We start from the raw sequence: 17,855 nt of genomic DNA, 5'->3' as shown, positions 1-17,855 counted from the left end.
GCAGGTGGGACTAGATTGGGTTGGGATATCTGGTCGGCATGGACGGGAAGGTCTGTTTCCATGCTGTACATCTCTATGACTCTATCCTGGGGGTTACCATTGACCATAAACAGAACCAGACTAGCCATATGAATACGATAGTTTAAATGGCAGGTCAGAGGCTAGGAGTCCTGTCTTCCCAAAGCATATCTACCATCTACAAGACATAGGTACAGGTATGTGACGGAATACCCTCCTCTAGCATGAATTAGCACTGCTCTAACAATACTCAAGAAGCTTAATACCAAGATAGTGTCGTCCCTTTGATTGGCGTATCTACAAACATTCACTCCCTCCACCACAAATGCTTCCATTTAAATGACGCAGTGCAGAAATTCATGAAGAATCCCCAGATAGCACATTCTAAACCCCCATGCCCAATACCACCTAAAAGGGACAAGGACAGCAGATAAGAAGAACAATATCACTTGCAAGTTCCCTTACAAGCCATTGATATATATACAAATATATCAATGTTCCCTCAGCGTCGTGGATCAAAACATGGAAAACCTGCTCTAACAAAGTTATTTGTACAGCGATAAAGAAAACAGCTCACCACAACTTCTGAAGGGCAGTTAGAAATGGACAATAAATGCCAGCCCATGTGTTGTAGCCATATTCCATTAATTAATTTTTTAAAAAACTAGCCACACCTTCAGCCAAACCATTCCAGTATAGCTACAATATTGTCATCTACCCAACAATGTAGAAAATTACTCAGGTATGGGCAGCTCAGTGGTGAGCACTGCTGCCTCACTGCACCAGAGACCCAGGTTCGATCCCAGCCTTGCATGACTGTGTGGAGTTTGCACTTCTCTCAGTATCCATTTGGGATTTGGCCAGGTGCTCCAGTTTCCTCCCAAAGATGTGCAATCTAGGTGGACTGGCCATGTTAAATTGCCCCAGGGATGTGCAGGTTAAGTGGATTATTCCATGGATAATCAGTGGATTTACCATACATGGTAAATCTGGGATTATGGGGATGGGGGAGACTGGGTCCAAGTGCTCTTTGGAGGGTTGGTACAAACATGATGAGCTGAATGGCCTCTTTCCCCACATTACGGATTCTATGTCCTGTACACAAAACGCAAGTCAGAACCAACATAGCCAATTACCACACTGTCACTAACCCTACTCCTGAACATTGGTAAATGTGATGGAAGGAGAAAGTGAGGACTGCAGATGCTGGAGATGAGAATTGATAGTGTGGTGCTGGAAAAGCACAGCAGGTCAGGCAGCATCCCAACAGCAGGAGAATTGATTTTTCGGGCGCAAGCCATTCATCAGGTATGAGGCTTGGGGCCGAGGGGCTGAAAGATAAATGGGAGGGAGGTGGGGTGAAGATAGCTGAGAAAGCGATAGGTAGATGAAGGTGGGGAGATGGTGATAGGTTGGGGAGGAGAGTGGAGTGGATAAATGGGAAAGGTGATGGACAGGTCAAGAGGGTGGTGCTGAGTTGGAGGCTTGGGACTGGTAGAATATTGGGGGTGGGGGGGGTGGAAACTGGTGAAATCCACATTGATCCTGTGTGGTTGCAGGGTCCCAAGGCGGAATATGAGGCATTCTTCCTCTGGACATCGGGTGGTAAGGGTTGGGCAATGCGAGGGAGAATTGAAGTGTTCAGCCACAGGGCAGTGGGGTTGGTTGATACGCGTGTCCTAGAGATGTTCTCTGAAACAATTCGCAAGTTGGCATCCTGTCTCCTCGATGTAGAGGAGACCACACTGGGTGCAAGAGATATAGTAGATGACATTGGTGGAGGTAAAGGTAAATTTCTATCAGATGTGGAAGGATCCTTTCTGGCCCTTGAACGGAGGTGATGGGGGCAGTGTGGGTGCAGATTTTGCACTTCCTGCGGTGGCAGGGGGAGGTGCCTGGAGTTGGGTGTGGGCTGGTGGGGAGGCGTGGATCTGACGAGGGAATCACGGAGGGCATGTCTCCCCAGAACGCTGGTAGAGGTGGGGAGGGAAATATATTTCTGGTGGTGGGGTCAATTTGGAGGTGGCAGAAGTGGCGGAGAATGATGTGATGTATACAGAGGTTGGTGGGGTGGAAGGTGAGGAACAGGAGGGCTTTGTCCTTGTGATGGAAGAGGTTGTTGACAGTACTATCAAGCAACACTCACTAGCAATTACCAACTCATTGACATCCAGTTTGGATGTTGCCAGAGCCACTCAGCTCCTGACATCACTGCAGTTTTGGTCCAACCATGGACAAAACACCTAAACTTCATAACTTAGGTGACAGTGACTGCTTGACATCAAATTTGCATTCAACCACATGTGGCACTAAGCACCCCTAGTAAAAATGAAGTATATTAGAATTAAGAAATGAACTCTCTATTGGTGGGAGTCACACCAAGCACAATGGAAACTGGTTGTGACTTTTGGAGGGCAAACATCTCTGCCAGATCATTCTTGCAGGAGTTTCTCAAGGTAGTATTCTAGGCTCAAACACTTTCATCACCCCTCCATCATAAAAGGTCAGAAGTGGAGATGTTCACTGATGATCATACGATATTCAGTACCTTTGGTGGCTCCTCAGACATTGAAGCAGTCGATGTCCATACACAGCAAGACCTAGACAACATTTGTGCTTGAGCTGATAGGTGGAAAGTAACATTCAAGCCACTCAAATACCTGGCAATGACCAAGCCCAAATCAGAGAATCTAACCACATCTCCTCAAGATTCAAAGCCATTGTTAAACTGCCAACAATTAAGACTCTGAGGATTACTATTCACCAGAACTTGAACTTGACCAGCCATAAAATTATAGCAGCTACAAAAACAACTCAGAGACTAGGAATTCTGAGGCAAGTAATTCATGCTCCAAAGCCTTTCTACCATATACAGGTACAAATAAGGACTGTGAAGGAATACTCTCTACTTGGCTGGATGAGAGCAGCTCTATCAACACTTAACAAATTCAACAAAGTAGCTTGCTTTATTGATACCTCATCTTTTATTTTGAACATGCATTTCCTCTATCAATGACACAATGACATAATACCATTTTCAATCTGCACTGCAGCAATTCAAGAAGGTCCAAAAACAACAGCTTCCAAATCAGTGAACTCTACTAGATAGGACAAGAGCAGCAGATGCACAAGAACACTAACACTTAAATGTTGCCTTCCAAGCCATACACCATTGAGACTTCAAACCATAACTGCCATTCCTTTATTGTCACAGGGTGAAAATTCATGGAATCTCCTACCTTATACCTAAGCCCCATGAAGTTCAGCAGTGCAAAAAGGAAACTTCACTACTTTCTCAAAGGTAATCAAACATGGCCAATAAATGCTGTCTACCCAGTGATGCCCACATCACACGAATGAATGAATAAAAAAATGCCACTGGCTGTGGGAGGGTGCTTAGATGAGAATGGAAAAAATCAAACAACTATTGAAGGCTGCAGATATTAGGGAAGGATGCAAAAGGATAGTTTATCACAGTTAGTCACATGAGATGTCATTTGTGCCTTGTTATGGGTCATTTCTGTATTTTGCAAGGAATAGAAATTCTATCGAAAGGATTCAAGTATAAAACTGCAGGTTTGAGACAAAATAACATAATCAACGACTTTGCAAAGGAAAACAGGATCAGATATGGGCAATAATTCTGAAGGACAGTGCGAACAAGAGCAAGTTGCGAGGGGTGGGGGCAAACTTATTTTGAAAAAAAAAGACTATCAGACAGCCATGAACAGAACAGATTTTGCATCATTTAAGAGGCAGATGAATGCTGCAGTCAGAAGAATAAACAATACATTCTAAATAAACGAGCTCTGATGGACTGAATGGCCATCCTCAACTCAACACATCTTGTGATCTTGCAACTGAGTGTCTCATGACACTACAAAGTTACACCCATATTTATGAACATAAAATTATTGCCCTTCAACCTGCTCAAGTAAATGGGTGTTTAAGCAACATAAGGTCAGAGTTTATTGCCAATCAGGAGTCACTGTTGCGAGTTAATGCACAGTTTCCAATGCAACTGCAGTCCAGTGTGTAGCAGTGGATTCAATTGTCAATGTTTTGATAAGTATACAAAGGTAATTAAAAACTCTCTTTCATATAAAAATATAGTTCATTATCATACTACAAGAGTTCTCATACTGCCCTAGGTGTTATTATTGCCTTCCCAGAGTTATATTTCTCACATACAAGAATCTGGGAGTTATAAAGCATAAGATGAGTTTCAAGCGGTGGTGAAAATTATGTACCAAGAAATCTGAACATTCAAAATGGGTTCAGGACCAGAGTGAAGCTTAAAAACCTGTCAAACTGAAATTCTTATCAACAAATATAGTAACAACTTCACTTAGCAACTGAACATTTAAATAAATATATAACTTTGTCCAAGTGCAAGTGACAACTAACCTACAGACATAGTCAACAGAAGCAGGGAAAACAATATTTGGTTCAGTCAGTAGCCCACCTATCTCCATGTTCCAAGTGCAAGTTTCATTCCTTAAGCTTGAATATATAACATACACTGATTTTTCTGACAGGACTACACTACCAGAAATACCGTCTTTTTAATCAGACATTAAACCAAGTCTTATCCTACCCACAAAAAGAACATGGAGCTCTTGCAGTGGCCTAACTAAAAAGCAGATTCAACAAGTCATTTTTCTAGTTGTTACTTGTGGGATCGTGCAGTGGGCAAATTAATTGTTTGAAAACAATGATGAGCCTGATTGAATCACCAATTGAAAAGCACTTTGGGATTACATGAGAAGCACAATCTAAGTGCAAATTCTTCATATTTTCATATATTTTAAACATATATTCGCCCAAGTCATATTTGTTTGAAAATTGAAGATTTTTGAATGGTCCTGCACTACTGGAAGAATGGTTCAGCTTTGTCACATTCCAGAATTCCCTTCCACCTGACTGTGAAATACTCGTCAACACTGAAGAATTCACTCCCAGCTCAGTTCACCATCAACATTCCAGACCACCAGCACAGTCCATTGCCTGCACATTGAAGAACCATTTGGTGACTGAAAATTTAAAGAAGATAAACCAAACTTCAAAGCTACATTTGTGGCAACTGAACATTTAGAAAACAGAGGACTATTCAATTTTAATGTTAAAAACATGGACATTAGTTTTAAACAATATAAGAAGTTAGGAGCACAGCTTCAGTGCCTCAGAGTCATAGTTTGTAAATATGCTCTTGCCAGATAATGATACATTTTTCAAACAAATTACTCATTGCCACTTTAGATATTTTTAAACAAACTGCCCAAAGTAATTTCAGCATTTGATGAAGTGCCACAAAACAGAGTTGAGAGATAAGTTTTGGCTCATAGCATATAAAAGCACTGTAGCAACATGGGCATAAAATTGGCATCATGACAAGTAACAGAGTGCAGTGGTAACTGAATATTTTTTGGACTGGAGGGAAGGTTTCAGAGTTTGAACTCAACTCTTCATAATTTTTATTACTGACCTAGTCTTTGGCACACAGGATGTAATTTCAACTTTTGCAAACATGAGAATAACTCCATGTGTGTGAAACTTCTGTTATGTAAATAGATTGGAGACATTAGAAATTGACTTCCTTTGAAAAGAGAAAACGGAGAGAAGATTTGATAAAGGTGTTCAAAAATCAAGAAGAATCTGGACAGAGTAAGTCGGGGAAATGTTCCCAATGGCAGAAGAATCGAGGACATAGGTCGATGGTAATTAGTCAAAGAACCAATGGTGACACAAGGAATAATGTTCTTCACATAATGTGGAGGTGCTGGTGTTGGACTGGGGTGGACAAAGTTAAAAATCACACAACACCAGGTTATAGTCCAACAAGTTTATTTGAAAGTACAAGCTTTCGAAGTGCAGCTCCTTCATCAGGTAGGCAGTGAGGCAGGATCATAAGACACAGAATTTATAGTAAAAGATCAAAGTGTCATACAACTGAAGGGATGTATTGAACAAACCTAGATTGCTGTTAAGTCTTTAGTCACTTAGAATCCCAGAATTTCTTTCAAGTCACAGCACCGAGATAACTTAAGGTTTTACCAGTATCTTAAATAAAAGTGACACCTCAGCTCAGAGAGGTGTGAGGTTAAAGTCTGTCACTAACCTAACCTGGAGTCAGACTAGTTCTATTTCCAAAGTTGAAGTTTATAAAACGTCACATTGACTGACTACAAATTGTGTGCTTTTTCAAAAAAACAATGTATCTGCAAATACAAATTTACCTCGTAGACTTATAGCTGTATAATGCATGTGAGGGAGAGGGAAATGGAAAGAGTGTGTGTGTGTGCTCGTGTGTGGATGGGGTGGGGGGGGGGGAAGAAAGTGAGTATGTGTGCGCGGGGCAAGAGTGTGCACGTGCACAAGTGTGACAGAGTATATACCTGTGAGTGGGGTGAGTATTTATTTGGTGTGGTGAGGTTACCTGAATGCAAGAGTTTGACATGAACCCAAGATTCCAGTTGAAGCTGTCCTCATGGGTAGGTTAATCTGATATGTACTACCTAAGAGAATGCTGGAGGCAAGTTCAATCGAAGCTTTCACAAGGAGTTAGGTTGCTACCTGAGTAAAAATGTGCCGAAATAGGGAATGGTAATTGCTGGACTGTACCTTCAGTGAGTCAGAAAAGACTGAGTCAAATGATTTTCAATTCTGTGACTGCATGTAATACAAAACTTGGAACTATTGTGAATTGTGAGGAGGTCAATGTTAACTTGAAAAGAACAGAAAAGGTGTGAAATGGCAGACAAGTGGCAATTGAAATTTAATGCGAACTGAGGTGTTTCATTTTGATTGAAAGAACATGGAACTACAATAAAAAATAATATAATTCTAAAGCAGTGTGGGGCAAAGGGACTAGATGCAGATGTGCACAAATTGTTGAAGATGTCTGTACTGGTTTAAAGAGCAGTTAATAAAGCATATTGGTTCATGGGCAGACAATACAAAAACAAGGTACTTAGGATCTATCTTTAGAAAACGCTAGTTGGGCCTCGACGGCAGCATTACATTCAGTTCCACATACCACACTTTAGGAAGACAAGAAGGTCCTTGTAAGAGTGCAAAAAACAATTCACAATCCTAGTTCCTAGGGATGAGGAATTTCAATTACTTAGACAGATTGCAGGAATTAGGACTGTTCTCTTGAGAGTAGAGAAAGCTGAAAGGTGCTTTGATATAAATATTCAAAATTATGAGAGGACTAGACAGAACCCAATGACAGACTACATCCTTTGGTGGTAGGATAGAGAATCATTGTTCACAAGTTGAAATCAATTGACAAAAAAGCAATATCAAATATGAAGAAAACCTATTTTTCAAACAGGAAGCTTATTCGGGATCATGCAGGTTAGGTGGATTAGCCATGGCAAAAATGCAGGGTTACAAGGATAGGGTGGGTGTCTAGATGAGATGCTGTTCAGGGGTTCGGTGCTAACTCAATAGGCCGAATGGCCTCTTTCCACATAGGGATTCTATGATTCTCAGTGGGATGCGCTGTCTGAGACTGTGATAGAGGCTAACTGAATATGGTGTTTAAAAAAAAAATCATTATCTGAAAAGAAAGAAATGAGCAGGGTTACAGAGAAAAGGTGGGGAATGTCACGAGATTAACTGCGTTTGGAGAGAAACAGCATAAGTGCATGGCCTCTGTTTTACAAACATAAGCACAATATTCAATATCTTATTTTATGCACACTGATTCTTTTTTACATTGTGAACCTTATAATTTAAACTTCATTGAAAGGAGTAATTAAAAGTAGGAAGCATCTTCGTGAAAAACTTACACAATTCAAAGCGCATACAGGTATTATTTGGAACAGAAAAGCATGGGCTATAAATGCTGGCCTAACTAGCAATGCCCTCCTCCCAGGAATAAATAAACTAAAAGACAATTGTACATACCTCATAAAAGCCATAATCTCAAGTGCTAGTTCATATCTAAGCAGATGATCAATTCAACTTTGGTCTTAGGAAAGAACAGGTACAGGCACAATGGACTAAATGGTCTCGTGAGAGATTTTATCTTCTCAAAAAAATCATGGCAACAGAATTCAACACCCCACTACTATAAGCACATGATAACCAAAATGGCTTTAACAGTGTAACGAATGCTCAAGTCCTCAAAAATGACATCCATACAGTCCACTCAAATAATTTGATATTCATTTTAAAGACATGATTCTTTCACATGATCAGGGTGGGGGTGGGGGAGTTAGGAGGTGGTGATGCCTTAATTGCTAAGGGCTCCAATTTTCGGAACTAGATAGGGATGCAATCTGAAATGTAAATAATGATCTAGTGCTAACCCTAAGCACAGCAATGAACTATTGAGTATTTTATCTTTTTCTATTCCACCCATCTTCCCTGTTTTAAATAATAGCTCTGCACATAATTCATCTCTGAAGCCTCTCAAAAACGTATATGGCAGGGAAAAAAAAAAGTTTTTGAATTGTAAATTTTAACTGAAGTTAAATAAGGTATGAAACAAATCAAATGTCTGAATACAAATAACATTATATTGAAATAACATCGAATCTACAACAGGTAATTTCGCTCAATTGGTCTATGCCTGTGTTTATGCTTCAGATAAATCACCTCCTGCTGATCCTAACTGATCAGCATAGCCTTCTATTTCTTTGTACTTCCATGTTTAGCTTCCTCATAAATGCATATATGCTATTTATCTCAACACTTTATGGTTTTCCACATTTTAACACTTCCTAGATAAAGAAATTTCCCTGAATTCCCCCAAGAGATTCATTGCTGATTATTTTCTTTATCTATGGCCTCCCCTACAAATAGTGATAACACTACCAAAACTACCCTAACAAACTCGAAAATTGTAAAGACCTCCATTTGGTCTACTCTCAGCCTTCTCCTTTCTCAAAGGGTGACCTCCAGTTTACGCTATCTTTTTGATAAACACATCATCACAGTTTCAATTTTAACCCTTGAGCTGTTCCTGCACCTTCTCCATGGCTATATCTTTATTATCATTGCAAGATAACTATAACCAAAAATTGGCTTAACATAACTTGTCTGCTTTGCTCCTTTACTCCATTTTCACTAGTTTTCCAGGTATCATATCGTCTCTTTATTCTTCCTATCAGAATTCAGTATCCTTATTCAATTGATTATTAGATGTTATTTCATCTGCTAAATTGGATTACCATGCAACAACTCAAGAGCCATCACCTGGTGAACATCAAAGTTTTTATCTTGCATCAGTATTAAATTTTATTTCAGCCATGGCTTTCAAGATGTGTTTGAAATTTTAGTCCACTTCAGTTTGACAAGTTAGCTTTTTAAAACTTTGAGCCACTTCTAAAATATCAATTACTCCAAAATTTTGAAATTCACAACATCTTTTAAACAATATTAATGGTGTTTTTACTCCACAGTAAGTTCTCCTTTAGTTTAAAAAAAATCAGCAGCCTTTTTGTCACAATCAACTTCTATTTCGGGGAATTATTTTAACTAGTTGGCACCCAGGTAAATAGTGCGGTGAGGAAGGCATATGGCGTACTGGCTTTTATTGGTAGAGGAATTGAGTTCCGGAGTACTGAGGTCATGTTGCAGTTGTATAAGACTCTGGTGCGGCCACATCTGGAGTATTGTGTGCAGTTTTAGTCGCCATACTATAGGAAGGATGTGAAGGCACTGGAACGGGTGCAGAGGAGGTTTACCAGGATGTTGCCTGGGATGGTAGAAAGATCGTATGAGGAAACGCTGAGGCACTTGGGGTTGTTTTCATTAGAGAAATATGGAGGATAGTGGGTTAGTATAGGTTAGGTGGGCTTGGATCGGCGCAACATCGAGGGCCAAAGGGCCTGTACTGCGCTGTATTCTTCTATGTTCTATGTTCTATATAGATATTAATACTTTACCAGACATTTTTTATTCTCATTAAAACTCATGAGTAATTCTAACTGAAATTGAAAAGGGACACTGATTTTTAAAATTTCCATTACTAGAATGTATTCATAACTGAAGTTACAGCAGATCACTGCACACAGTTTGATTTGTGCTGGCTGCAACTCCAGCCTTCTTTCTTAGGAAAGACTTGTATCAGCCTGTGTAACATACTTTACGAACCATTGAAGAGTAAGAAAGTGAGCTACTCTCCAAAATTTAAATTAGGATCACTATGATAATCAGATTAATATACTTTTGATTCTTTCTGTAAATTTCTATATTTCACATGCTGTTAGTGAGGACTTACCTACTAACTAAATGATGCCTCAACATGACCTTCAAATTCCATAGATACTTACAATTTTCCTCAGAAAATGCACATCAAGAGAACTAATTTCAGAGTTAGTCCATGGCATCAAAGACATCTCAACCATACAGAGAGAGGAAAAAAGAATGGAAGGTCAATAATTAAAAGGGAATACATAGTAAGGCCCACAATGTTAAACTATTAAATAGAAACTTCTTTTCCAATTAAAATTAAAGTTAAATTATAGTACAATGTTTCGGGTGAGGACCCTTAAACGTCAACTTTCCTGCTCTTTTGATGCTGTCTGATCTGCTATGCACTTCCAGCTCCACATTTTCTCAACAATTAAAGGTAACTGGCTTCAGAATATTGTTACAGATGGTTATATCCCCAGTGATACAACATTCCAACAAAAAGATTAATAAGAATTAAACAGACCAGCTGCTATCATACAGGGATTCCACCCACAATCAGTGTACAAATTAATCATTCAGCCCCACAACTACACAAGTTATGTCGTAACATGCATTTTTTCTTGTTTTAACCTAAATAGTTCTTAAAAATAACTATATTTGACTAATCAAACCAGGGCATTACTTTGGAATGAACCTCCGAGCAGGTGATCAGTCTTGATTGTTGGAAAACTTTAATTTTTAAAATGGAAGAAAATGTTTGTGTCACCACAATGTTTGTCACTCTGTTTGGGTCATCTCGATGAAAAAAAATTTCATTAAGCAAAAACCTTGTAGCCAAATGCTTCCTTCCCATCTGTATGGGGTTTCATTGGTGGATAATTCATGACGAACTGCAGACAGGGTGCAGCTAGTTTCAAATGTGCATTCAGCCAATTAGGTTTTAGCATCCTCTGAAGCATTGGTAATCCTATTATCTGACTGGATCTATCTGCAGGCCACCATCCTCACCACAATGAAAGGTCCTACAATCTGCTGTCCTGTGTGCCTTCTTTCAAGGCCTACTCAAGCTGGTTTTCAGTGCTATACTGCTCTATTTTCAACCTTGTAAGAACTGCAAGAAACTTGTTAAATAATTGTGTTACTTCAATCACTGGCGACCCCTCCCATCTTCCTAGTGTGATGGGGAATATGTATTTAGTCTCTATTGGAGCAATGCCCACAGCAACATAATGGAAATCAGGACTTCACAGTGTGAACAAATCATAGACTATGTTAGTGAATTACAAGAATCCAAGCCTATGACTGGAGTCTCCTGTTATAACATTGCTAGGGGAAAAAATAAAATTCACACTCAAAACAAACTGGCAAAGTCACGTCATTAACAGTTCAGCAGGATTAAAGTGGAAAGCTTCAGTGATGGCAAAAGAACAAACTTGGACTGACCCTGATAATAAGGAATGTGTAGGAAATCCGAAAATACATTACAACTAATTAATACTTCTGAAGTGTAACTTCTATTTTCCTTAAGTACAACTATATCTATAACTCAGACAGTTAGGCTCTCGTGGCGCTAAAATATTCAATGTAATTGTACTCATAATATTTGCTGAATTGTCTGGCCTCAAAGCCTTTAAAAGGCTACTCTGAACAACATTGCTTAATGTTGAACAAATCTTAAATCAGAAGACTAAGGGCTATGGGCACCAGCCAGTTAATTGAATGAGAATTTACACTTTGCATATGGCCTGAGGTCCCACGGTATTTGGATCCTTAAGATAAAATACTTAATTACTTCTAAATAGACATTATGTCTTCATTGCAAGAAGAAGAAAAATGTTGTTGGGTTTCAAACTACTTCCAACTGTGTTTCACACAAGCCCCAGAGAGAAGAAACAGCCAACCTCTGTTGTTCTTCTTCAGTCAGTCTTTGGGAAGCAGCCACATGTTTTCCTCTCCATAAATGTCTCAGATCCATTCAATTTCACCCCACTCCCCACCTCTACCCAGCTGGGACCAAATGGTCACGATCAGCAATTCATCCGAGGTGGAAAGACAGAAACTGTTGCCCTGAACAGAACAGGACCAATTCCAATTTGGCCAATGACCTTCCCACCAATTCACACTTAATCATCAAAATGAAGGAAGATGGGCGGTGCTATCAAATGCCAGTTATACAACAATAATATGCTCACCAATGCTCAGTTGGTTCATCGAGAGACTCTAAGCTTCAGATGTCATCACATTCTTGGTTCAAATGAGAGCATGAGTATAAACTGGAGACAGAAAGTGTGAAGGAATGACGGCAAGCAGGAGGGCAAGGGCAAAACGACAAGACAGTGAATGACAGAGAGAGAGAGAGAGAGAGCATGAGAGTGAGTGCAGAAGAATAACAGCAAAAGTAGCCACAAGAGAGAACGAGACTGAGCAGGCACATTAAAGAGAGCACTTTGCTGGATGGTAACAGACCCACCATAAAAAATGGTTGTGGTTATCAGAGGCCAATAATTACATCACTTGGGCATCTCTGCAAGAGTTTCACAGGCTACTGTCCCACGCTTCATAAATGTCCTTCCTTCCATCATAAGATGTTCGCTGTATTGCACAATATTTCGCACCATTCATAACTCCTCAGCTACTGATACAGTCATGTCCACATGCAGCAAGACCTGACAAGTAACATTCACATTACACAACCATCTCCAGCAGAGAGAATCTAGCCATCTCACTTTGACATTCAAGGTCATTATCATCACTGAATCCCCCACTATCAATATGCTGGGAATTTACCATTTAACAGAAACTAAACTTAACCAGCCAAATAAATACTGTGTTTATAGGAGTAGGGCAGAGTAACAAGTAATGACACCATCTATAAGGTAATGGTCAGGATTGAGATAGAATACACTCCACTTGCCTGAACAATTTCAGGTCAAACAACAGTCAAGAAACTTGAGACAATCCAATAAACAGCCCAAATGATTGACAGCCTATCAACATTCACTCCCTCAGTCACTGTGTCTCAGTGGCAGCAGTGTGTACAGAGGAACCTCGATTATCCAAATGCGATAACTGATTATTTGATTAGTTGATTCAACGTCTTTCCTCTGGGGCTCGAAGTTTTCTGTTAAGTCCACTCCCCGTTCAGGAGACGAGGCAGCAGCACACCGTACACGAGCCCCTGGCCGTCCCCAACCCTACTGCCTGTCCACCCCCCCCATCCCATCCAACACCGCCCCAACCCTGTCTGACCCCCGTCCACACCCACCCCCTCCGGGGCAGCTGAACCAGACACCAACAGTAAGACTGCTGCTGCCTTTTGTGGGGGGGGGGGTGAGTCTCCAAATAGCTTGCGCGCACACAACATTTTGACAAGTTCCATCTTTGCCCTGTATAGGACAACATTGGAGAGATTATCTGTGGAAGGGGGTTTAGGGTACACCCCTGTGTAGAACTCCAGGGAAAGTTGGGGGGGGGAGAAAGAGAAGGAGTGGGGTCCAGTGCCTGGGCTCCTCATCGATGTCCAGGACTGTTCTTGGCAGCATTTCAGTAAGTCAAGTTCACTTTTAATCACTGTAAACAAAAGACTTGATCAGTGTTGGAAAAACGTCTTTGATATAATGTTTCTACTGGGACCTTGAGATCTTCTCCAGACAATCGAGGTTCCTCTGTATATGTATAACATATACTGAACAGCAGGAGCTCAGCAAGGCTTCTTCAACAGCATCGTCAAAACCTGAGCTCAACCACCCAGAGGAATGAAGGCAGCAGACCACAATAACTCATACATTCCATGCTACACACTATTCTGACTTAAAAACTTTATCACTGTTCTTTCACTTTCACGGAGTAAACATCTTGGAACACTCTCGTAGAACTGTGAAAGCACCTATATCACATGGTTCAAGGAAGTGGTTCACCTTCTCAAAGTAATTTGAGGTGGGCAATAAATGCCAAACTTGCTAGCAATGCTCACAGCCAAACAGTGATCAAAAGAAACATTTCCAGAGTGGTGCTTTTAATTCATCCTGCAAATGTTTAAACTAGACACATACATGCAACCAGCAATAAGACATACTAAACATTGTCTAGATTACAGTGGTGCTGGAAAAGCACAGCAGGTCAGGCAGCATCCAAGAAGCAGGAAAAGTCCTTCATCAGTTTCCAGCACTGCTCTAATGTAAACTCTGGTTTCCAGCATCTGCAGCCCCCACTTTTGCCTATACTAAACAATGTCGACAAACAACACTCAAATGAGGTCAGAGAACCTAATTACCTACTTTGTGTAAATCTAAATCAAAGTGAATAGTGTGAAGCAGTACATGTGCTTAGAACCCAAGAACTAGGAGCAAGAGAATCCACTTCCACCACTCAATAAGATCAGACTTATTCCCATTTTCTTTCCTGGCCCATGTGTTGCTCCTGTCTTATAATGCTACTAGCTGAGCCTGTAAGTTTACTGTTCACCTGGCCCTCCTGCATACCACAAGATCTTGAGGACAAAAGAAACAATGTGATAAAAATTCAGAAGCAAGAAAGAAATCAGCCATCATCAGTGCAATCAGGTGTATTAACATGTAGGCTAGGAAACTAAGGTCCTTTAGGGAAGCAAACAACTATCCTTACCTGGTCCGGCCTACATGTGACTCTTAACTGCCCTCTGGACAATTAGGGATGGGCAATAAATGCTGGCCTAGCCAGAGATGCCCACATTCTGAGAGTGAATAAGAAAAATTTCTAAAATCTCAGCTGGGTAAACTTGGAGGTAGTGAATAAGAATCAAAATTCAGAAGTTGAGTGAAATAGTGCTGGTCTGTTTGTACATGCCTTCTGGTTATTGGTGTTTCATTGATGATCACAGCCTGTAACAGCATGCCTAGCAATGCTCTGTGGATAACACTTGGGGGCGGCCTGGAAGACAGAAGCTGGCTGGGGGGGGGGGGGTTAGTACTTGCAAAGGGCTTACAAAATGGTGGAGAGTGTGTTAGAAAATAGGGCTCTTTCTGTAAAGCTTTGTCTTAAAATAAATACAGAGCACATATTTTCAGAATACAAAGCTATCATCTTTTACTACAGGCTCCAATGCAAGTTCAGAGATTCAAACTTTATTGCTGAAAGACAATAGGAATTTTAACTCCATGCTGCTCTTTGTCTAATAGACCCTGTTACCTTTGTTTAGCTATAATCCTTCACCATAAATTATTGAACTTTAATGAGACAGATTAAATATTTCCCTCTTTTAATCCCACATTGCATCCAGAATTGAAAAATAATTATCTACATTAAGCACAAAGTTTGATTTGAAACAATACACCTGTTATTTTTAAATGTAGACAATATAACATAACATAACATGACTTTCTAACTGCTTAGGAATGCTGCACTCAGTAAAAAAGTACGCTTTAACTTAGGGTGACAATGCTCTTTTGAATGAGTCTTCAAACTGGATTTAATCTGACTTTGAATTCTGAGAGTTAGATAACTTCCTCTTTCAAAATCCCAGCAATTTCAAATTTTCTTCCATTCTTTTTTTCCAGGTTGACATTTTAATTTTATTTTAAGGAAGTTGGAAGGAGAAATGCAATTAAGATCATTCACAATGCACTCCCAAATGAACTTCCTGAAATACTTACCATCAAATATGTGACCAATGTTACATTTAAAGGTGCATGAGTTTGAAAGTCAAAAGAATTATAACTACTGCTTAAGTGTTTGACACATTGCAAGTGGAGATAATTTGGAAATCTTAACTCTTAGAATTCCAATTTCTCCAAACTACCTTCAGTTTTTCAGTCTGGTTTGTTCTCATCACTTGCACAGGGCTTGCTGTGCTAACCAGATAATTTCTCCTTATTCGGCATTTTAAGTGTTAAAGAGAAATTAACTCTTTCTACTCACCTGGAAAAGCCCTTTCCACAGCTGATGCAAATGTAAGGTTTGCCCACAGCTCCATCATGAGATCGAATGTGATAAGTCATCCGGTCCTTTCGCTTGAATCGCTGGTGGCAGATAGGACATTCAAATGGCTTCTCCCCTGAATGCGACAGTTTGTGCCGATTCAAGTGGTAAACGTCCCTGAAAGCTTTGCCACAAAGCTCACAGGCCACATTTTTCCGCATTCTCCCTCTTTTACGAGGAAGATCGAGGCCACTCGAAGATGCCAGCAGACCATCACTGAGTCCTGGAAGTTGATTTTCCCCCGACGCCAGCTCCACACTCAGCCCAGTATGTTGAGCCTCGTGGAGCAACAGGCGATTTGCATTCTTGAAGACTTTCCCACAAAAGCTGCAGGGGTAAAAACCCTCATCTCTCATGGCCAAAGGGGCTGTCAGCAATGGCAGATCCAGCAAGGAGGATTTCCGAGGCCGCCCACGTCCCCTCTTAACCTTGGCATGATCGGTGCACACTGAGTTCACTGGGGCCTGGAACTGACCAGCCACAAGTGTAGGCGCAGCAGGTGAAGTCACCAAACCATCCACAGCAGGCAGTGAGCCAGGCAAGGAGGGCAGGCTAACTGCAGGGGCACCAGGGCTGCCCACCTTGACCTCACCAGCCCCCAGTAGGTGTCCATTCTCACCCACAAAGGTCCCATTGGCACAAGTAGCAGCGGCAAGATCGAGGGTAAAGCCGAAGTCCACATTAGCTGCGGGGCGAAAGAGCATCATATCGCCTCGGGCTGGGGGCACCATGATCTGGACGTTGGACTGTTTGATGACCTCCTGGCAGATCTCGATGATGGACCTCATCAGCAAGAACTTGGCAGCTGTCATGAGCTCGGGGAAGCTCTCCAGCCTGACCACGATGCGGGAGGTGTAGGCGAAGTCCAGGATGTCCCTGAAGACCTTGGCGCTGATGGTGTGCATCTCCAGCTCGCGGCCCGCCGCCTCGTCCGCCGCCGCCGACCCGAACACTGACTCAAAGTAGTCGCTGCAGGCGGCCAGCACGGCCTTGTGAGCCGGGAAGCTCTCGTCGCCGACCCGCAGCACCACATCGCAGAAGCGGCCGCCGTTCTTCCTCTGGCCGTTGAGTTTCTTCAACATGTCGGCACTGTGTTGGCTCACCTGGTAGGTGTAGCTGTTCCAGGCCTGCTCGGCAGCTCTTTCCATGGCAGCCCGCCCGCCTGCTCGCTCACTCACTCACTCACTCAGCGACAAACAGGATAAAAGAAAACTCCACCTCCACCCCCCCTCTCCCCAAGAGAAATAAATACTAAAAGCACTCCAGATATTTTGTATTTAGAAAGCAGCACGCTCCCCGCCTCGCTTGACTCTGGGAGCCCGATGCTGAAGCCACACCGACAGCCGGGCTTGAGGGATGGCTTTAGGCCGGAGCCTGAGCGTGGGCCGCGGAGGGATGGGGGGGAGATCCTTCCGCTGCTTTTGTTTCACCTCCGAGCCCGGGCCCCCACCATCCGGAGCCGCCTCCAAACAACATGGCAGCGCGGGCGCTTCCGCTGGCGGCGACCCCTCCCCCCCCCCCCCACACTCGGGCAGGAACCCCCCCACCCCCACCTCCCAGCCGGACACGCACCACCCCCATCCCCCATCCTGGCAGCACAAATACTCATCCTCCCGCTGCCCCCAGACCATCCCGCATTGCTTCAGATCACAGTCAGGATCAATACCCATCACCCCAATGACAACCCCCACCCAGATAGTTACCTTCTGTTGTACACCATCCCCCTCTGCCCA

The 17,855-nt window shown here is 41.9% G+C and overlaps 1 protein-coding gene across 2 annotated transcripts in view; it reads right to left on the bottom strand.

Moving 5' to 3' along the window:
• patz1 (POZ/BTB and AT hook containing zinc finger 1) overlaps nt 1–17,849 on the bottom strand; it is a 59,263-nt gene extending 41,414 nt beyond the window's left edge. For both annotated transcript variants that reach the window (XM_043716128.1, XM_043716129.1), the window contains exon 1: nt 16,063–17,849. In XM_043716128.1, coding sequence (XP_043572063.1) covers nt 16,063–17,270 — 1,208 coding nt within the window. In that variant the 5' untranslated portion in view covers nt 17,271–17,849. The remainder of the gene's footprint in view (nt 1–16,062) is intronic.
• Between the last annotated feature and the right edge of the window lie 6 nt (nt 17,850–17,855).

This window comes from Chiloscyllium plagiosum, chromosome 25, assembly GCF_004010195.1.
Source record: "Chiloscyllium plagiosum isolate BGI_BamShark_2017 chromosome 25, ASM401019v2, whole genome shotgun sequence".
Lineage (NCBI taxonomy): Eukaryota > Metazoa > Chordata > Chondrichthyes > Orectolobiformes > Hemiscylliidae > Chiloscyllium > Chiloscyllium plagiosum.
This window is presented reverse-complemented; position numbering and strand designations above follow the sequence as displayed.